The sequence below is a fragment of the Haliotis rubra genome, unplaced genomic scaffold (assembly GCF_003918875.1).
Source record: "Haliotis rubra isolate DU_JTF1 unplaced genomic scaffold, ASM391887v1 Scf229, whole genome shotgun sequence".
Taxonomy (NCBI): domain Eukaryota; kingdom Metazoa; phylum Mollusca; class Gastropoda; order Lepetellida; family Haliotidae; genus Haliotis; species Haliotis rubra.
Genome location: NW_025766325.1, coordinates 285,569 through 308,941, shown reverse-complemented (window position 1 = coordinate 308,941; position 23,373 = coordinate 285,569). Strand labels below are relative to the sequence as shown.

Below are 23,373 nucleotides of genomic sequence, written 5' to 3'. Positions count from 1 at the left end.
TGAAAAAGTCAGATGATTCAATACTTACGTCTTTTATACAAGGATTGTTGAGAGTGTATCAAGTATACCTAGTTGTAGGAAACGTTGTTACATTAAAGTTATTAACACAATTGATAACAAAACAGCTGAAACAGAAACAAAGACAGGAAACAACTTCAAAAATATATGTCTCCATGTAAAAGTGGCAATTGAAGGCTTAAACTTATGTTGCCAATGTTATCTTATCTATGCAGCTCCCAATAAACAATTCTTAAATGTTTTGGTAATATGAAAATTCAAGAATATGATCACAAACATATCTAGTATGTAGCAGATGACAACACAATGACCATGTGTTCATGAGATCAGTTACTTTAACAATCTGAGAAGAATGGCAGTTATACCAGGCCAGCCTCCAAACCCAACTGTATCTATTGTCAGAGATCCACAAATTCATTGGGTAACATGTTTAATATCAGGTGTAGTGTTTTCGAGATGGTGCCATAATAATTCTGAAACCCCATAATGGTCTGTCGGTTGAAAATTGAAATGGTCAGCTTTATGGTATGTAGCCCCCAGTTGTTGCTTTTATTGAGCTGAGTTAATTCTGCTTTAGTTTTCCAGTATTCCAGTTATATAACTGCACATTAGCTTATCATGGCGGCCGAACTGCTGAAGTGACCTGAAGGCGTTTTCCACTTTGGTTCAACCAACCAACATGACTACGGTGCTGACAAACTTACAGACATCATCAAGGCTAATTAGGACCAAATAAATGGACTAATGATTATTTCTTTCGGGACTGCTCAAGTGATGTAACTTGGCAAAGTGAACCGTGGTATTTGGGCTACCTCATATAGTACCTGTGCCCATAGTGGCATATGGAAACAGTTTAATAAAAGAAATATATTGGGCCAGAAACATAGTGGTATCCACATCTACCTCTGAATCATGCTGATTTCAACTATGACTGAGGTGTTTGTTGAGGAAGTATTGAACAGTTAGATTTAATAGATGAATAGAGCTGTATCATAGGGTAAATATTTTTGCTGACACCTAGCTATAACATGGAGTGTCAGAGCGCCAGATAAGATTTAGCTCATGTGGGTACTGTACCCACTGTATTTTTTTGGAGTGGGTATTATGAATGTTGAGTGGGTATTTCATTTTCCGTTACCCACTGCTTTCAAACATGCGTATTTCAGTCATTTTACTCACCTAAGTATTATGTGACTGAGTAAGTTTACTAAGCAGGTATGTTCTCCCTTATGTCATACCTAATCAAAACCAACTTAAATATAATGGAAATGAGTCCATAAAAAATCACTCATCCTAAATGGACAGTACAGCACTTGTCCTATACTAACAGTACAACTTGATAGCAATCGATGTCTTTTTCATTACGCAAGCGATTTTTATAAATATATTCCGGTCGCATTTGTTTTAAACTTTTTGCGTATCTAACATTTTAAATGAGTAATTGGTACGCAACAATTATTTTTCAATGCGTAATTGGAAATTATATATGCGTATTTTACCCGGATACGCCGCTTATCTGGGCCTCTGGTGTGTTACATTAAACAGACATTTTTAATGCTAAGATAATGACTTGTTTATAGATTAAGTTGTCTTTCATTAGTCAGGGGCATGTTTTATATTTCTTTATGTGATTAGAGAGAAAACAAGGGATGTGATTCAGCATCTGAAATCCAATAATACCAGGATACAGTATAGGCCATTCCACTGCTTACAATATTAAAAGGCTATTTATCAGGCTCAAAGAACTGTTTTGAGTTGGATCTTGCATGCAATCTAGTCAGTCTTTAATCACAATAATGATCAAAAGCTGGTTCCATCTTGGCTAGTGACAATGTATGAGGGGCGTTCAAAAAAGTAGACAGCCTCACCTAGAAAATTATACAAATGCAGCTGTTTTTATGTTTTATTTTTCTATATCAAACTCAAGCAAATTGGTTTTGCTATGTTCCAGCCTCACGATCCCCATTATGTTTGACTTTTTATCTTGGTACCATCAAAAAACGCAAAATCTGCAATAAATGAATCACAAATTTCAGGAAACAATATATGCAAGGACTGACTGACTGAGTTTGGTTTTACACCGCTTTCAGCAATATTCCAGCAACATCACGGCGGGGGACACCAGAAATGGGCTTCACACATTGTACCCATGTGGGGATTCGAACCCGGGTCTTCGGCGTGACGATATATGCAAGGAACATTTTGTGTGTTTGAGATAGGCAGAAGTCTGTTAAAATCAAACTTAGATATTAAAATGCATAAAAAAGCAATTTGAAACTACAATCACTTGTTAAAGTGACTCCCCCTTGGAGACACTACCAACTAGTGTTGGGAATTGGTTGAAATCTCACAATTCATGATTAGTTCATTACCAAGGAGCAGTCATCGAAAAAAATATGTTACTGTTAGCATCATTTTCTGATTTTCCTGTTCAGATTGTTATTGCAGATAAGTATAAAGAAACAGCACTTGTGGTTCTCTGTTGTTGTTGTTTTGTTTTATTTAGAAACGATGCAACTTGCTACGTTAAAGTGATGACTAATACATCACGAACATAAAATTCCCAGTCTTCAAGTAATATTCAGTCATGACTTTTCAGTAAGTGAAGTGAGTATTCTATGAATATAACACGTTTTCAGGCCCTGACGACTTCTAAGACATTGTTCCATTGTCAAGTGTTTCAAACACAAAAACAGTAGTTACAAAATCGTTTGTGTTCGATTATGAGAAAATGTGATCAATTGCTTGGTCCGTTTCCTCACTGTGACAAATCCTCAATTACTTCAATTAATTGGAACATCACTACTACCCACCCCCCTTTCGGATGACGTAATCATAAGGACATAACTTATTCTAATGTTTTCACTTATTCATGCATATTACATGATGCCAAGAGTTCAGACTAAATACTGAGGTGAGGTGAAATTGGGTTTAACGTCGTGCTTGAGAATATTTCGCTCATATGACGACGACTAAATACTGAACGGTCACACAAGTGTCAGCTCTCTATACCGCGCCATACCATGTTTTCGGGGTACGTCTTTTTCCCATAATTTCTCTCGCGTACAGAGAGATGACAGCGCCACCTGTAAACACTGTCTCCAGTGCAGAAGCTTCCGTAGCAACCGGGACACAAAATGTTTGAAATATCCAGCTTTCACGGAAGTTGTGACCTAAATGTCTGTCAAGTACTAAAATTCTACCCTAGAACGTAATGCACTTTCAGAACCTTCATAAATGTGATAACTTTTGAAGTAAAGCTTGTAACTTGTCAAGCGGACCATCGTCTGCTAGAGTGAAAAGTCAAGCATAAACATTACGTGACTCTAAGAGAATTTTGCGGACGTAATAAAAAAACTATGGAAGACTGAATTGGTCATCTCTTACATATTTTTTTTTCCGTGGTGCAGAATTCGTCTCGGCTTGTGACCACTGGGTTCATTTAAAATACTGCTGCGTTGTCACTGTACTGCGCAGACAAGACGTGTTTTATCATGTTTATTGTCCCTGCCATGGCGTGCCAAGAAGAAAGAATGTGCACATGATTGAATAACTTACCTGTAAATATGTTTATTTTTAACAATTTTCACAAAAAAACACTCAAATAATCAAGAAAAAATGACCAGTTTGCTTGACTTTTCATTAAAATGCCACGTTGTATTTGTTGACTTTTTGGGAGAAGGATGCATCACCTTGGCTTCCATACAAGATCATGACCCCACGCTATAACGAGTAACCGAAAAACAAGGTACGTCACTTCTGGCGCTTGCGCTGGCGGACAGACACAAAATGTTCACTGCATTGGAAACCAGCGGACAACAGAACATTCTGACAATAAATTTATGAAAGGTGAGATGATATTTAATTACGGAATTACAGTTTTGATAATCTACTGATACGCAATAATTTACATGATCATCTTTTGCGTTACTACCCCGAAAACATGTTACACCATGGTATATTGTATTTGTAAACAGTGTCAGCTTGTCCGTCTAAATATAAATCAAGCAATCCAAATCTTTGAATGTTGACTATGATGGGTAGTACTATACTGATATGTTATCTGAGGGCATACCAAGAGGTACCAAATGACTGATCGTTTTTCATTTTCTGCAATTTTTTATTTTAAGAAATATACCCCAATGTGTTGTGATGACTAATATCTGGTTTACCACATCACCACATATGTGGAAATTTTGATATGGCTATGCTAATGATTCCTTTTTTAACACCCCTCGTACTGCTGCCAGAGAGGGCGTTTAACGCCAAGAAACCAGCATCAAGAAATATTCATTTTCACTACCGGGGTGTTGATTTTACATAGGATCCCTGGGGGGGGAATTAATACCTTGATGCTAGTTCGTTCACTGTTCTGAGTGTTTCATTACAAGCCCCTGTGCTGTGGTTAAACAACTTTAACAAGCACGATAGAAATTGGTGATTTGCCCCTCTTTTAAAACAAAAGCAAGAAACACTGATTTTCGAAACATGAAACTGCTTGTGTTGCAAAGACAAAATATCATATGAACAGTGTGTCACAAAACTGTCAACATCAATTTGGCTTACCAAATCATAAACAAATCTCTATGAAATCCTTGGGTTTAAGAGCTACGTATCGACTTAGCAGCGCTCGTACCGAGGTGGTTGCAGACCGGAAGTACTATGTGCACGGCAAACACATTCGTCACCACTCGCCTCTTTCCGTAACCTCCACACGAGTTGGTCACGAATGTTTCTGGCCTGTGGCATAAGCTGGGCCCCGTCTCGCATATCGCTTTGTCGAAAGTTAGCGCGCGCAAAGGGAGCCGGGAACCAGCTTAGCTTACGGTTGTCTCGTTCATACATCAGAGATGATTATATTCGCTCACAGTTTTCTTACAAGCTTATAATAAAAATCTTTGTCGCATAGGGAATTAGTGTGTGAGTCCACTTTTAGATCATAGGGGTGCCACTAGTTCACCATTGTGTAATCAACAGTCAACAGACCATGACATGTTGTTTTAAGACTGTAGGCGAAATGAGAACATACCCCACTGGATACTACGGGGGCGGGGACATTTTATACGTCAGGTAAATATTTTTCACTACCGATGATCTGAACCAGGGAATAGAAGACGCTGTAGATTATCTCTGCCTGAACAAATATTTGGCCTCCAACAACTCATGCTTGTCGTAAGGGTTCGATCAGGTTCGCTTACTTGATTGACACGTCATGCGTAGATCACAATCACGCTGTCATGCTGCTTACAGTGGTACTATTGCTTTGTTGCGATATCGCCTAGATTTTTCAGGGCGATAAAGCAAGAGCCACCATTCATTCTAATGTATATTTTGCGCACAGTTTTTTTATTTTCACGAAACTAATTTCATTATCTACATTTTGCGTTTAATATTATATCATACGTGGATATACGTTATACATGGTTATCCTTCGAAAGATTTTGTATGTTTGAACAATATTCACATAAGAAATTGATATATTTAGCGTAGATGACCATATATTTAACCTAAATTACACAGGTGGTAGAAGATGAAATGTAGGCTTACCTGCAACATGTACTTTAGCTCCTATGAAGAGCAATATTCAATGTTGCAATTTCATATACTAGGCGTCATTAATAAAGGGTCAAATGATATATAGCACATGTACAGAAAAGTTTCTCAGAAATAATAGAACTAAGAGTGTCAGCTTAATGTTTAATGTGTTGACAAACGTGACGTCGACACGTGACATACAGACAAAAAGATCCAATAGCACTAGCAAACATCAGTTGTATAGATCAACCCCCCAAATTGAAAATGACAAACTTGTAGCACTCGGTCATTCAATATCTTGTGTACCTTGTTCTCATGCTCCTTATCAAGTTCATAAATAAACCTTGCGGAATTGCATTCCATTCCACTACTAGAGCTCTGCGGAGTCCTGGGAGATCCATCGGTGTTGGGTGACGTGTGTACACACGTCGACCGAGTTCATCCCATGCAGGGGCGGATACAGGATTTTCTTTTTTTCTTCTTTTGTGTGTGTCGGTGTGTGTGTGTGCGTGCGTGCGTGCACCCCAATCAGGGCATATATGTTATAGACTATACCTATTCAATTACACATGATCGGAGGCAGCGGTAAAATATATAGAATACCCTCGGTTCTGAGAATGGTGCACTTAACTTAAAGGTCACATGCAACCAAAAAATCAAACATAATTAAAACACAATTATCACTTATTCATGACATATAATATACATTGCTGGTTATGAAAAAACATATAAACAAAATTATAAGCGTACAATCGCAAATCAAAAGTGCAATATTGTGTACTTGGGTTTACTTCCCAAGAAACGAAGCAGCCGGGATACCGAACCCAGTCAGAGCGGGTGGGTGTGCACTCAAGTGTAACGGCTGGTTCATTTGCAGATGCCCTCACGGCTCATTGTGTGTGTATATATAGAGATGTTGGGTTTTGTAAATACATGCTCATTTTGTGTATAACATTTTACAATCAACAGACATCATAACATGTCATGTGTTCAAGTATCACACCTGCCTGTCTGTGTAATTACATAATGTGACAGAGACCGAACTCGGGCCATAAATCAATGCATTTTGTTTATGGTGTATAGCCTGATTGGTGTTAAGTTCAAATTGCATATGGTCAGTGATAGCAGCTGTGTATTGAATATTGCCATTAGCAGACAGGCAGGCAGACACACAGGTGTCAATAAAACAAGACATTGAGTTTTGTCTGTGACAACGACATACCTATATCACAGTTAGAAATTCTGTCAACGCTAAATAATGACATTGCTTTCAGGTATCGAACTGAGAAAGTGACTCGGTAAGAAGAACGTGTGGTAAATTAGACAAATGAAATTATATAAACAGTTACTTTACTGTCATAACATATAAAAAGCTCGCGCCTGTGAGATATCAACAAAACATAAGAAAAATAGCTCACACCAAAGCCTTCACCGAGTATTCACCGGACAACCCGCTTCCAAGCTGCGCGAACCTATTTCACTGCGCACGTGCTATGAGCGCAGCCCAGCTGTTGAAACCAGTTTTTCCCCGAAAAGTCGGGGGAAGATTAGTGAAACGTTTGAACTCCGATTTCGCGCGGTTTTTTTCATCGCGTTATTTTTCAACTTTATAAGTTGAATTTGCATTTTTGACGATTTGTTTCGGTAAGTCCATACCGAAAGGTATCAGAATCTGCAAAGTTGTGTTTTACGTTGCATGTGACCTTTAAGTGTCTTACATCTCGTTTAATGGTCACTTTGGACTGAGGAATGTTTGTACAGAAGCGTTCAAGCTGTCAGCGGGTACCATGTGGACCATGCGTGATATTGTTACATATGTCTACTCAGAAAGGAAGTGATTAATCTTAAATACTTCAGTTTGATTTTCAAAGTTGCAGTATACAAAACACGTTTGGTTATAACTGGATTTAAAGTTAGAAATGACCTTAGATTATGTGTTCAAATCTAAACGTTAAGGTTACTTGTTGAGCTTAGGCCATATATGATCCTAGGGTTTTCAACTAAAGCATGAATGAACCGTATTCAGTGAATGTGACTTGTCTACATAACCCACGGACAATCTTTGAATCTACTGATATAGGATGCACCCCTGTTGTCATTAGGCCCTGGGTTATCATTAGAGCGTCATTAAACTTCCTGGAAAAGTGAACATTGCGCCAGAATTTCGTTTGCGCCGCACTGGATCTACCTACAGCTATAAAATTACACAGAAATATAGAGTATTAAATGTCCTATCTCATGGTATAAACTCAGTTTGAAAAGTAGACACTGCTGAATGTTACTCCTAAGTTTGTTATGCGTTAAAAACAGTAAATCTATCTGCTTTTTATCGTGCACTGATAATAGTACTGTGCTACTATATTTTCAATTTGGCATCTTTACGGAAAGTGTGAGCGATCAAAATTCTGCCTGATACCTGAATGACATAGGTATGTATACACTCAATCTTAAAAGTGACTCGCAATATGTGTTGAAAATGGATTTTCCCCTATGACGTCAAATGGCTACATAAAGGTCACACGCTTATAAAGATAAGGGGGCCTCACTCCGGTATGCTTCATACTAAGTCATTGTAACTCAGATCACTTGGCGAGAATTTGCTGTGAATAAGGACACAATATTTTCGTGATGTTTTGTTCACGGAACTATCGAAAACAATGATACTCAAAACATTTTTGACAAACGCGCACCTGGTCAATGATTATACGCCATTGTTTTGTCTATAACACAACATAAACAAATTCAATGAACAAGACATATCCTTTAAAAACGTGTGCATATATACATTTCATGAAATAAATAAATCATTTTTATTTATTATGTCAGTTTTACTTAGGTTTAAAATATACTAAATGTTGATAATGAAATTAGTTTCATGAAACCATATGTGAACGATACGCAAAGTATACATTAATAATACATGTGTAATCCGCAGGACAGTGTGATTGTGTTTACTCTTATTCAACCGACCTTCACCTCAAAGAAATTGCCACATACATGTTAAAGTTCACAAAAGGTCCGCCATGTAAATTTCGCTAACTGTGATGAGATGAAAATATTGTTTGATTTCAAAATAATGCCTGAGGCCACTTACCTGATATTTTCAGTATTTAGTAATACAGCCATTTACTGCAAGTACAGCCCTCATTCGCTTAGGTAGAGTAGAATACATTGATTTTATGTACTCTGGAGTAAGCAATGTCCAGATACCTTGAACGTGATCTATCAGATCCTGTTTGGGTTTTATTTCATGTAACTGTCTTTGTAGCCTGATTTTCAGAGCTCTCCATACATTTTCAATGATGTTACAGTCTGGGGACTGAGAAAGCCAATTCATTGTCTGAATGTCATTGTCACGTTTCCACTGAATTGTCTGTCTAGAAACAATGACAGGACAATTGCCCTCTTGAAATATATAGCCCCGACATATGCTGGAACTTTGGCTATTACTGGCCAAAGGTTGCTGTCCAGTATATCTATATACTTTGTAGAGTTGATATGACCATCTACATCGACAAGGGTTCCAACACCTTCAAAACAAATACACCCCCAGAACATCACACTGAAACGTGGGGCATTTTTATCCATATACACACCAAGGCACCGGGGTTTCCACTTTTCTTCATTAGTCCTCCAAACATAAACTTTCTGATCTTTTCCTACAACAACTTGAGTTTCATCTGAAAATATTAGACCTAGACCAATCTCTATTTAAATTCCGTCTCAAATGTGTTCTGGCAAAGGCTCTTCTCTTCAACCCCTTTGACTCATTTGAGAGGATATGGTGGTTTTCTTCTTCACAACTCTTTTATGAAAACCATTTTCATGAAGACGCCTTTGTATTGTCCTCCTGGATAGTCTTACTTGAGATGTCTGGTTCCAAAGTGAAGATATATCCTGAAGAGACTTCCTCCTATTACACTTAACAATCTTCAATAAAGCCCTAGTATCTCTGTCAGTTTATTTTCTTCTCCTGCCACTTATCTGATAATTTTCTGTATTTCCTCCTTGAGAACACCTTTTCAGAAATTTCCAGACAGTAAACCTATTAATTCCAGTTATTTTACCTATTTCACTTCCACCCTTGCCTTCTGAATTCAAACTTTATATGAGCTTTTTCTGATAGGCAGTAAGATCTTTCCCTCTAGGTGCCATGACACTTTGAGCAGACGTCATACTAAGCACTTGAGAGTTATTCCCCTTTTGTTTACAAAATGTAACAGGTGTTGAGTCAAATTTGTACCCCCTAAAATTTCATACCCTATAACTATTGCTAAGATGAAATAAACTTTCATTTAAAAGAACCAGCTACTGCTGGCAAGAATCACTGCGGCCATTTTGTGAACTTTTATGGCACATGAGTGTATGTCCAACAATGTTGATGTATGACATCACTACCGATGACCGATTTCTCATGAAATGGCGGCTTCGTGGATATGGGTGCCCACGATTTTGCGAGGGAACCTTTGTCCATAAATGTATGATGTAAGTAATCGGAAACATTCTGACTAGCTGCGTATGGTTGTTTGTTTTTATTGTTTTCATGGAAAAAGTCAGAAATGCCGATGATATTGCCTATGTCGTTCGCCATGATTTTGCGTCTCGCATGGCGTCACGCTGCACAGAACTTTCGTATGAATATATCAAATTTCAGTATTGTATCTGTTTTAAGTTTTCTAGTTCTTGATACGATACTCTTTCCGTGCATATTCAAAAAAATATTGAGCTCATGCATGCTACGAATAGACGAACTGATGTCTAAAAAATTGAGAAATGCTGCACAGTATAAAATCTGATTTTTGCTGTTTATATTTCTGGCAAGCGCTGTGTAATGAGCACAACGTCCCGTTTTCACACCCAATATGTTTCGTCTTTTCTTAGACACTTGGTTTTAGTGACAAAGACCATTTAGAATTTGAATATGAAATATACATGATGTAATATAGGCGTCCTATGACTGGCCTTAGCGAAACTTGATTTTGTAAACACTATCCAATATGGTGGAAAGCTCACTTCGGCGTTTGTGTTCGTGTATTTTCCAAAACATTCTAGCCGATTCTAGGTTTATCGGAATTGTATCAGAATTATTTAGATGTGTTTCTTCACAGCAGTCGAAATGTTTGTTTTTGTTCCGAGGTTTAGCCCTAAAGATGCCATTTTGACAGACAACCGAGAGTAACACTTACATGTTTACAGCGCGGAATTGTGGGAACACATTAGGGGAATCCCCGGTTTTAATGAAAATATTTACATTAGGACGTCATTAGATAATGATACGCTAATAAGTGTTTGATACAACCGTTTTTAATGATGCCATTAACTAATGATGCATTAAGGATTTAATGTATCATTAGGGTTTAATGTTGACATTAGTTAATGAAGCAATGATACAACCGGATCCAGGACACTCCATGTGGAGAATACAACCGGTCGCCTGTCAGGCGCTCAAGGTTCAAATTCAGACTACCATCGTATCATACCAGGTACCCAGTTTTACTGCTGGGTGGACAGAGGCAATTTTGAACAAACTCACTTGCCTAAGGTGAGGTGTATCACATGTGCTTCGTTGTGGGGCAGGACTGAAGTCCTAGAAACTGTCAGGAATGAAGCTGCCAATCACGTCACCCATCCAAGACCTCTCCGCGCCCATCGTTGTCTAAATTCAACTGATTGTGACTTGAGCTCTACGCACAGGACCACACACCACCACGATGTACGACTTAATCATTTCTTATATACTCATGCCAATAATGGTTGTCACCCCCTTCAATTTTTTTTTTTAATTGGAGAGGTGTGTGGTGTGGGTGTGGGGGTTGGGGTGGGGAGGAGGGTGACAACCATTATTGGCATGAGTATAATTTGTGATACTAACAAAACGTATCCAGTTCCAGCGTGGAGCTTTGTATTGGAATAGTTGGGATAATCGTGGAAAACCTTGTGTAAATATAGAGTGCTTATCGACAGTAAATTCTCTAGGACAGACCCGAGTTACAATGACCCCTGTATCTTTTATTTATGCGTGTGTGACAGAAAGAAAAATGATGATTTAAGGGGGTCACCCATTTTGTTCTGGGGAGCTGGGGGTCAGCAATTTTGTACACACGTACTAGGGGGTCAGCAATTTTGTACATAAACACATGTTTAAACTTATGCTTACAAATTATGGGGGCATTGATTTTGTACATGACATGCATGGGGGGGACTTATTTTGTACATAATTTTTTTTGGGGGGGGTCATTCACATTGTACATGCTTCTCCATAAATATCATCATCACCCCCCCTAGTCATAAATTATGAACGGTCCCTAAAGATGTCAAATATAACATCGTCGCTCAGTGCTTTTTGGGTGTACGATAAAAAGCGGAGAAAATGACATTTAACAGCGTCAGCATTTCAAACCATTGCCTAAGCAGTTTCACATGAATTAACCCCATCGGATAGGAAATTTAATAGTCCACATGTCTGTAGATCCAGTGCCGCGCGAACGAAATTCCCGCGTAACGTTCACTTGTAAAAAAAACCTCTCTGCATCCACGGGATTAACATATTTAGACATGGACAGCTGTTAATATTAACATTAGAATATGTTTTCATCAAATAATCATACTGCAGTAACCATTTTTATTTTTTCTAAACAGCTCAAAATCAATTTAGAGTTCTTCAGAATCAGTAATGTTAAATACTGTTGGAATTGGACAAAAAGGCGTTATATCGATCTTGTTTGAAGTAGTTCTGATGTTCAAATGCCAATATGAATGCATTCCAGGACACGAGTCGGTATTCAAAGCGTTGAGAATTTTTTGAATGATATTCATATTACGAGGTGTAGAAGTACACCTGTAAAAGGCATCATCCCATGACATTCAGTAAATAGATAGGTTCTGTAGTTCACCTTGACTGACTGACTGTGTTTGGTTTTACGCCGCTTTTAGCAATATTCCAGCAACATCACGGCGGGGGACACCAGAAATGGGCTTCACACATTGTACCCATGTGGGGATTCGAACCCGGGTCTTCGGCGTGACGAGCCAACGCTTTAACCACTAGGCTACCCCACCGCCCCAGTTCACCTTGAACGAAAAGGTAAAACGTGGTGTTATTATCCCTTGCCTGCAATTCGTATCTTTACCGAAGCTCCTTACTCTAACCATGGAATACATGCTGTACAACGGTACAACGTGGTGTCCTGAACAGAAATAGTCTCTGTAGCTCACCTTCATACAAAGGGTACTTGAGTGAAAATAAACAGGTGGTGTTTCTTGATTTCCCTTCTAAGTTTGTTATACGTACAGATTCAGTTGCGTTTCTTACTCTGCCAGCATATGCTGATTTGGGGTTCGAATCCCATAATACCCTGAGTATGATCTTGTGCCATAGCTTGTACGATAGGTGACTTGTAAATATCTATGATGATCATCTGTTTTAGCGTCTTTCGCTTCACAACGTCATCACTGAAACAGTATTCAAGTCGATTTCTCCACTAGCCTTTGCATATTAAAATAGGCTGTATTTCCAGAATACTTACAGTAGGTATATTCTGTAGTTGTTACAGTTATACGACCAACGGCTGGTCATAGGTGGTTGTTTGCATGTTATTATGGCTGTAGGTGAATTCGTAGACCAGACTAGTTCGTAGACGTGGAAATCCGGTGGATTCGTAGGCGGATTGAACGGTGGATTCGTAGACGTTAGTAAAATGGGAAAAGTTCAACCTCGATGATGAAAATCGATATTATGACTTTAATGTAACCGAAAAGTGTTTGCATTTTGTGAAATAAATAAAATATATCAGGTAAGTATGATCGGCGTCTGGCTTGATGGCTGAGGAAATCTACAAAGCAGAGAGTCAACCCAGCTGCCCATGCCCCTCCCTGCCACCTCTGAGCCAAGCAGCCCGGAAAATTAATTATCATCGCCAGGGTGATCGTCCAAGCGAACCAAAGACTTGGATTTTGAGGTATGTATGGTGTTCGCTTTCTGTATTCAGTATATTTTAAATTATGTTAAATAAATTTAACATTTTCACAAATGTTTTTCTTCTTTAGATTTGCTCCCGCTTCCTACCAAGTGACTGTGTGGGCGCGGTGGGCGAGCTGGCTAAGGCGCCAGGCTAGTGATCCAGCGAGGTTGAGGTGTCGGGATCGAACCCACCTGTGACCGGGTGTAAAAACCTTGGAGTCAACTTTGTGTGCAGACTCTTTCAGTGTTGTCACAACCCCTAGTGTACAGTACACAACCCTGTGCACTTAAAAGAACCCACGAATCCGTTGGTATATGACCAGATGGTGGCCACATGAATACGTGCAAACACCTAGTTGCGGGTACAGCAGCGTGCAGTAAACATGGACAAAGTACTGTGACTATGTGTCCCAGTCCACCCAGCTGTGAATGGGTACCTCGTTAGGATGAGAAAGCCACAATAACTCGGTGCGCCTAGTGGCTGCAAGAGTTGTATACCCCCCAGGGAGTTGAGATTGATAATACGATGTGCCGTTGAAATTGACATCCAGTGATCGAGGGGTAAAAAATACCAGCGCCTTGAGTAAGCACCAGTTGCCTGGATATGTGCGCTATATAAATATCCTATAATAAAAATATCCTATAAATATATCCCGTATATGTGAAATCACCTTGCTCATCGTGTAATTAAATCAATATCATTTGGTGATTAAACAAAGTCTACAATTAATTAATCGATATTTGGTGTAAGGGCACCACCTGTTTTACAAAATTATGTTTGTCCGTTTGCCAAGAATATCAAAATATCGCGGATCCGGGAAAACGTAAAACAACAAATAAGACATCAGCAACACAGAATATTTTGGGGAGTGAGGTTAAATGGGGTAAAATTAATTGCTTTGATTCTTTCTTCAATTTCAGTATTCATCCAATTTTCTTTTTCAAGCTTTAAATACAGTTGAGTCACACGTCACGTGTGATCATCCGTGTACTGTCAACGTGACGTCTCTCTCTATGGACAATAAAATCCTTCTGCGTGGTGCCCCTCGTCAGGATGCGTGCGTTTATGACACCTGGGATACTCTACCTTATATAGTCTCCCTGAAGACACTTATGTTTACAGCACCTGCATGTTTAAAACACATGAATCTGTTTACAGTCCTTGCATATTTTCAGTGAATGTGTGTTTGCAGCACACATCTGGTTTCAGTGTCCAGTGTGCGAAAGTTACCAAATTATGTTAACCAGTCGGGCTAGATATGCCTGAAAGTTACTGGCCCACAAAATAATTCACAAGCCCGAAATTGGAATGTAGAAACTAAGCAAAAGATAACAAAAATATAAGATAATAAGATATTGTGGGCATGACACCGATTTCATCATCAAGTTACTAATATGATGAACATTTTTATCAGGCCATAATGTTGCATGATTTAAAAGTGTATTATAAATTAAGAAGTCGGAGAGAGTGATATATTTACAAAATGACCCCCCTGAAAAGTCAGTCGGGACAGTAAGTGTGGAAATTTACTGGCCCCACTGGAGTTTTACTACATATGGGCAAGCGGGCCAGTTGCTATCTCGCACACTGACAGTGCTTGTATGTTTACAGTACCTGTGTGTTTGCAGCACGTCTGTTTACATCGCCTGCATGTTTACAGCACGTCTGTTTAAAGCCTGTGCGTTTTTGACACATCTGTTTACAGCGCCTGCATGTTTAGAACACATGTATCTGTTTACAGTGCCTGTGTGTTTGCAGCACACATCTGTTTACATCGCCTGCATGTTTAGAACAAATGTATCAGTTTACAGTGCTTGCATGTTTACAGTGCCTGTGTTTATGAAATATGTATCTGTTTACAATGCCTGCACCTTTACAGTACATAATCCATGATCCATAACACCAAGATGACCATACAATGTGATGGCCATTCCAACTCTAGTACTGCAACTTTATTCATACCACAGGGTATAGAAAAAAACGTAGACTGTGTAGAGTCCCTTATCCTTGTCCGAATCCACGGAACATAAGTTTGAATCCCAAATGTGGGCTATTCTATTTAATAGTTTTAATAGCTCACTACACATGGGTTTTACTCCAGTTAAAAAAGGTTTCCAGTTGCCTCACTTTGGGATTTCCAGATTCTTAATAAGTATATAACTGAATCTATGAATGTTTAATTGTAGCATCAATTTCCAACAAGTATGTTAATGAAAGATCTGCCTGCTTTGTCACTATTGAACATATTGTTGAGTGTGACATTAAAATACCTCCCAGGCAGAACTGAGGTAAATTCACTTGAACTTTCATATCTATGCATAATCAACTCAAAGATAAAAGAAAAATATTTATCAACATTTGTTAGATGTTTCACAGATGAAAATGACAACAATTTTAATGCTTTGAATTTCCAAACATTTTATTTGGGTGCAGAAGAATACATCTTATTGATCCATGTAAACAAATGTTGACATAAAAAAGAAGAATGAACACATCATCCTTTTTATAGTCTTCCCACTAAATATATATATGCAGAATTCTCATCTCATTCAGTATATCGGACATCCAGAACAGAGATCTCCAGGGGAGATTACAGAATACACTTAACACACAGAACAAACCCCCCACGCTTACTCCTTCCCAGGTTGTTGCATATCAATATGAATAAATAACAGTGTAAGAAATTTGTCTGTTCAGTTTTAAAAGAAACTAAAACTGCTCTCCAGACAGAAGCCTCATTAACTAGATCATGGAAGCCAAAACAATGCACAAAACGTAAGCTGTTTTAGTTTTCTTTCAATAAACAAAATCCTCAAAAGAAACTGAGTATTTATGCTTTCACATTTCTCCAGAATGTCCACAGACCTAGTTGTTAAAATCTTGAAAATCAACAAAGAGAAAGGTTTCCAGCTTTCAAAAAACCCCACCAGATTCAATAATAACAACCAAGAAGGCAGCAATCATTTAAAACAACAAAACATTTCAACATACGACGAGGTTCATAGCATGTTTACAGTCTGTAAGGAAACACATGACAACACAAAAATGCAGTACTATTCCTTTGTGTGTTGAAAGCAGCATGTAAAAGAAAAAGAATGGTCACAATCACTCAAAACACTTGCAATACAGCAACTCCTTTCCAGCCTTTGGACATACAATTTTGGGGACTGTCCTAAGGGAGATAAATTCCCATTTAATGAGACAATCAGAGTTGTCTACCTTTAGTACACCCACTTGTGTTAGCAACCATAATCTTGACTGAAAGACGGAAGAGTGTGCACTGAAGTAATACTCTACATCCTGAGAGGTGGAAAAGGAGACATGAATGGGTACTTCCTTTTTTCAGCTCTCAAAAATGCAGATTCAATTTTAGCAGCCATGAAGGCAGCAATCATTTAATACAACAAAACATTTCAACATATGACGAGGCTCATAGAATTATTACAGTCTAAAAGGAAACACATGACAACACAAACATGCAAAACTATTTCTTCGTGTGTTGAAAGCAGCATGTAAAAAAAAAGAATGGTCGAATACTTGCAATGTAACAACTGTTTTCCAGCCTTTGGAAATATGATTTTCGGACTGTCCTAAGGGAGATAACTTCACATTTAATGAGGCAGTCAGAGTTGTCTACCTTTGAGTACACCCACTTGTGTTAGCAACCAGAATCTTCACTAAAAGACTAGATTAAAAAAAGAAGAAAGAAGGTGCACTGGAGTTTGAAAAGTATTTCAATCACACCATAACAGATCAGATTCCAGTGGATATGGCATTTGTAAATCAAGGATCAAAATTAAAGAGGTCCATGACTTGAAACAAAGTCTCAACCATAGTCTCATTTGGGGCACATGAGCGTTTGCCAGACTGAGTTCAAACTCACTAATTTCGAGGCACCAATTTGTTTTGAGTGAACTTGATTTTTAATAACTAATAACTAATTTGAGTGAACTCAAATTATATTAGTTGAATTCAGTAAAACTTATTCAAACAATTATTTCTATCACTGTGCCTATATATAAAGAATGTAGACATGGTTCCCTCATTGCAAAATGGCAAACGTACAGGTTAACATCCAGTTCATTCCAAATTCAATGGGGGATAGACACTTAATCCATCTAGGTCACAAGTTTAGGGTTAAGAGCACAAAAAAGGGACAGAGTTCACTTGAAATGTTGTAAGCCAGGTTGTTCTGCAACCACCGTCAGTGATGTTCTCAGCAGTTCCAGGAAGATACACAACCATCATCAAATTCAAATTCAGCTTCACATTGCTGAAATAAAAAAATCAAAATGAGGTTATTGGTGTTTAGTGTATGGGTGTGACATATATCAGCGTTATTTGTTATTGAGTATGAACTTTCTTTTGTCTACTGTTAACACTGAATACTGAATATACAAGAAAGAAAAGGGGAGTGAACAATGTGACAACAGAGTTGACACTCTGGTCCTGGTAGTCAACGGAAATAAATCTGTACAAGTTCCTGAACCACCATGATTTGATTGAAATAAACCACACAAATTGAATCATTTGATCATTTACAATCAAATCCTGTTGACTTTCATGATTCTGTCAAAAGAAAATTTCCTGGGTGCCGTTGTACAAAACAACCTTAGTGCTAAGGCTATATTAAGTCGATGTAAAGGAATGGAAGTTATGATAACCTTTGTGCTAAGATCGCTTTGTACAACGACACCCTGTACCATACAATCCTGCACACAAGTGTGTCAATGTAGGGAATTTAACCCTGTCATGAGCGAATGCTTGAACCACAAGGCTAGCCAACCACCCAATAACAAATGTAAACTTTCACTTGTCAGTCGGTTATAATATTATGGAATGTGACCTTCCTTCTGTCTACTGTTCACAATGAATATTGAATATACAAGACATGTAGAATGACAACTTTAAATGTCAACACAAACCTAGAATCGGTGAGAGAAAAGACCAAGTGACTCACAGGATAGTCGAGACCATCATCTCTGTCGGGACCAGTGTGTCTGGGAGGATTGCCACGTCTGTCAAACCTGGGATGATTACCACGTCTCTTGTGTCTGGAACGACCGGCACGTCTGCTGTGTTTGGGATGACCGGCACGTCTGCTGTGTTTGGGAGGACCGGCACGTCTGCTGTGTTTGGGAGGACCAGCATGGCTGTCCTGTCTGGGAGGACTGGCTGCTCTGGCAGGTAAACCTGTAAAACAGCAATATTAAAGCATGGTCAAAGCTGTGCAACAGCCACATTGCCACAATATATCACAGTAATATCACATCTGTATAACTGTCACTTTACAGTGAGTGAATGAGTTAGTATTTAACGTCACATCATCACTTTACAGCAATATCACATTCTTTTTCACAGAGATCGTCCTTGGGGTACATATTATGCATTTTCCGGCTGAAAAATGTCCTGTGACAGTTGTATCAATGTTTTTTGAATAAAAAGATTGTACAATAAATAAACTCTTTTATTTATTATACGGACCCTACCTCACGGAGTTACCTCCCTTAGCGCATGCGCACCAACTGGGTAGGCTCCTAGACCCGTATCATCATTCCTTCTGCTGTCACGGCCGTGAACAGACGTGTTACCTTTGAAACGAGTTAACCCATTCATGAGCCGTACGGCGCTGTTAAAGAATATGTCTGAGACACCACCTGTATGTTTGGTCTTTATTTGTCTAAAACAAGAACAGTAAAGCTTTACAGTTGGTTGTTTCATAATTGTGACTTTGTATTAATTCTAATACGCGAACTTTCCCGTGGTTTACGCAAGTATTGCGCTGCCATGGCGGGAAGTTTAGCGTGCCGCGTGGTCGTAATATTGCGTTTTAAAACCAACTATTACTTTCCGTGGTAACCTTCACGTAGTTTTTCAATGTTTTCTACGTGTTTATATGCTGCTGGCTGCCGTTACCTAACATGTTTGCGTGTTTGTTTCAGGCTTTTTCATGCTGCTCGGTCTGTGGGGGGAGTATCCCCCGGGCCGACAGTCATTCCAGTTGCGTGGCCTGTCTAGAGAAGACAGGCCATGAAGCAGACTCCTGTGCTATTTGTCTGGCCTTTTCCCCCCGGGCCCAGAAGAGGCGGGCTGCCGACACATTGTTCTACCGCGAAATGCGTGAGGCGGGAAGGGACCTGATGCAGGTTCCCCCGTCAAAGTCCAAACGTGTATCAAAAAAGGGAAAAATCCGTGGCCCTTCCCCTCTCCTGCCACTTCGAAAGTGGTTTTGACATGTCACTGATGGAGTCTATGTTTCAGCAGCAGATGGACTCGATGAGAGTCCTTCGTTCGTGAGTCGGTTGGAGGTCTCCGGCAGGAGTTCCTCACCCACTCGGACGGGGGAGAGTCCGGGGTGGGATCGCCGGGCTCGGCTCGATCCCCTCAGCCTTGAGGCGTCTGTCGCATCCGCTGCCTCTGGCCCGGATCCGGACGCCCTCGGGCTGCTCGGAGAGGAGAGGTGCTCCCAGTCCCCCTCTCGGAGCTCAAGGCGCGAGGCCCGTTGAGTATTCCTGGTATTCCGGTCCTTGCGCACACCCGGCCCCATGAGAGCGGAGGCACCAGTTCTGCCTGGCCTGCCTCCAGCGTCACTGGGACCGGGTCCACGCACGCCGGCTGGCGCTGGCGTGGAGCAGTCGGTCTGTTCCTCCCTTCCTGTGGTTCCCAGCTAGGCAGTCCACCGGGTCGGGGTTAGGGTCCTCTTACGGAGGAGACCCAGCCTCTGACTTCGGCTCGGACGCCGAGGCAATGGAGCTCGGGGAGGTCGAGGAGCATGACGGCGGCTTCCGCTTTGCTTCGCCTTTGCGGGAGGTCGGCAGAGAATTGCCGAGGGCCTACCCAGGCAGCGGTGCCTGCTGGTTGCGTGGACTCGACTGAGTTCCGCTTGCCTGGTGAGGCGTTTGCCCCTAGGCAACCCTCACAGACGCAGCTCCTCGCATTCTGCCATCGTTGGTCTCGGACGTGGTCGATCCCTCTTGTCTGGTGCCCGAGTCAGGTTTGACTTACCTGAACTTCGTCGCGCTACCAGCTTGGGGAGGATTCCCTGTTCGTAGTACCCGATCGTTTGACGAATGTGTTTTCACTTCCGTCGCCCTGGGAGGCTCGGCTTCCTCGGAGCAGCTCCGGCTGCTCGGCAAGGGCGCCCTAACTCCACCTTTGCCCCGCTGGCATCCCCTGCGACGCGCGTACCGGACCCACGAGGAGGTTCACCGAACGCAGCGATGCAGCAGGTGCGGTGGTGGTCCATGAGGCCTACCTCTCTCCTTGATACAGAGGTCGGCCCTGGAGGCGGAGGGGCATGCTGGCGCGATGTCGCGCGCATGTCGTGCTACTCCGTCAGCTTTCGGAAGTTCAGGCTCACCTCGCGACTCTTTGCGGTCTGCTGCGTCGGCGGTGATGTGCGCAGTCATGGGGATGCGCCGGCTGTGGCTGTCGGCGTCTAGGTACTCGGCAGCAACACAGCAGACCTTGCTGGCTCTCCCTTTCCGTCTGGGAGCGACCCTCTTTCCCGGAGCCCAGCAGGTCATACGGGGAGGCTGCCGCTGCAGCTACCTCCTTCAAGGATTCTAAGGCCTTGTTGGAGCACCGCGGGTGTCTCGCCCCAGCGCCCCGCCACCTTCCTCCGCCCGGGGTGCAGCCTACACCCGAGTCTGCCGGCTGGCTTCGCCGCTTGGTAGGTAGGGCGGAGGCATAGGTCCGCCAAGGGTAGGGCAAGGAGCAGTCCTCGACTAGCTCCCAGCCGCGCGCGCGCTGGGGAGGTCTGCCCGACCTCCGTTAACCCATCAGGCTGCCGCTCAAGCCGTGTGTCACGCCCAGTCAGCTCGCTACTCGGGTCCACGACGCCGCTCCTACCCCATATCCCAGTGGGAGGCAGCCTCTCTCTATTCCTGCCGGAATGGGAGAAGGCTACCAACAACGCAGGTGCTGGCCACGGTCAGCATAGGCCATCTCCCACTGTGGAAGGCGAGGTCCGCCCGACTTCACGGCATACGTCGCACTCCGGTGCCGTCATGTCAAGCCAGGGCGGACATATTATGCGACGAAGTTCAGGCTCTGCTGGACAAGTCCGCAATCGAGCTTTTATTCCACCGGAGAGGAACAGGCGGGATTTTATTCCACGTACTTCCTCGTCCGAAGAAAGACGGCGGGTTCGTCCGATTCTCAACCTCAAGGGGTTGAATCGCGATGCTCGAAGTACCATCCTTCAAGATGGAGACACTGCGCTTTCGGTGATCTCATCTGTTCAGCCCGGCGATTGGCTCACGTCAATCGACCTAAAGGATGCGATATCTGCATGTACCCATACATCCCTCGTTCAAGCAGTACCTTCCGGTTCTCTTACGGCGGGATGTATTACCAATTCAGGGTGCTCCCCCGCATATCGACTGCCCCAAGGGTGTTCACCAAGCTCATGTTAGTCCCAGCTACCCTAGCTCGCCAAGCAAGGAAGGCGTTGTTACCCTTACCTAGGCGACTGGTTGCTCGGAGCACTAACACAGCCAGCGAAGTCAAGATGCTACTCACACAGTGATAGACATTCTAACTTCGACTGGGGTGGATCATCAACCTCAAGAAATCCGACCTGGTACCCACCCAGGACTTGGTTTTTCTTGGGCGCGATTCCAAACAAACAAGGATCTCGTTTCCTTGTCGCCCGACCGGGTCACCAGAGTTCGGAGATGGTATCTTCATTCCTCTCCCAGCCCCAGGCACCAGGCGGACTTGGCTCCGTCTACTGGGCCATATGGCGGCGATCTCTGTAGTGTGGCGGGCGCTGTTGGTTGAGATCGCCCCATACAGCAAGCTTTGGCTCGGCTGTGGACTCACACGGAGGATCTGGGGCGCAGTCTCACAGTCCCCGAAAGTGGTTGACACCTCACCTTCAGTGGTGGACAAATGTCGGGGAATCTCACCAGGGGTTCCCCTTGGAAATCCGACGCCAGCTCTCACAGTTCAAACAGATCGTCCCCTCACGGGCTGGGGGCGTTCTGGGCAGTCTGTCGGCTTCCGGACTCTGGTCGAAGCGAAGCTCACCTTCACATCAACGTGTTGGAGCTGAGAGCTGTGCGGTTGGTATTCGAGCGCTTCAGAGAGCATGTCCGTGGCCAGGTAGTCCGTCTTCAGTTAGACAACCAGGCGGCCATGTCGTACATCCTGAAGCAGGGAGGCACGGTGTCCCCAGCGCTCCTCCGGGGAAGCGTGGGACTTTCTCCTCTGGAGCGACCAGTACGATTGTCAGGTACTCCCTGTTTATCTCCGGGGCTGGAGAAGCGTCGCGAGCAGATGCGCGCGCTCGCGCGGATCCTGGCCCCGCGACGAAGTGGATGCTCGACAGGCAGATATTCACAGTAATCTCCCAGTTGTGCGGTCGTTCGAGGTGGATCTGTTTGCGTCGGCGGACGCATCAGACACCCGTGTTCTGCTCGGATACCGGACCCAGGGGCGTTGGCTGCCGGCGCCTTCCTGCTGGATGGGACGGGCAAAGTGCTCTGGGGCGTTCCGCCGTTACCACTCATTCCCGTGTCCTTTCACAGCTGTCCACCCAGCCAGCTCGGCTACTTGTGCTACTGGCACCGCTTTGGCGTCACAGAGCTGGTTTCCGGTAATTCTCAGGTTTCTGGCTCAGCCTCCTGTTCTATTACCTTTGCGTAATCGGACATTCTCACTCAGAGCGGAGCTTCCCACCCAAATCCACGGATTCAGTGGGTGGCTTGGCCTCTGTCAGGTCTAACCTCGAGGCACGCTGAATTCCTGCAGCAGTTGCAGACACAATTCTGGCTTCGGTGGGATTCGACAAGCGTTCAGTACGAGGATAGGTGGTCCCGCTATCGGCGCTGGTGTTCAGATAAGGGATTGCAGA

At 42.3% G+C, this 23,373-nt stretch overlaps 2 protein-coding genes across 2 annotated transcripts in view; both read right to left on the bottom strand.

The window, feature by feature from the left end:
- Positions 1-4,670, bottom strand: part of LOC124277860 — a 186,488-nt gene extending 181,818 nt beyond the window's left edge. Inside the window, exon 1 of the mRNA XM_046713574.1 lies at positions 4,585-4,670. The gene's annotated coding sequence lies outside the window, so the exon portion shown is untranslated. The remainder of the gene's footprint in view (positions 1-4,584) is intronic.
- An 11,245-nt stretch (positions 4,671-15,915) lies between these two features.
- LOC124277864 (polyadenylate-binding protein 8-like) overlaps positions 15,916-23,373 on the bottom strand; it is a 73,584-nt gene continuing 66,126 nt past the window's right edge. The window contains exons 18-19 of the mRNA XM_046713580.1: positions 18,475-18,707; positions 15,916-17,787 (exon numbers count right to left, since the gene is read on the bottom strand). Of these exons, the coding sequence (XP_046569536.1) occupies positions 17,731-17,787; positions 18,475-18,707 (290 nt within the window). The 3' untranslated portion in view covers positions 15,916-17,730. The remainder of the gene's footprint in view (positions 17,788-18,474; positions 18,708-23,373) is intronic.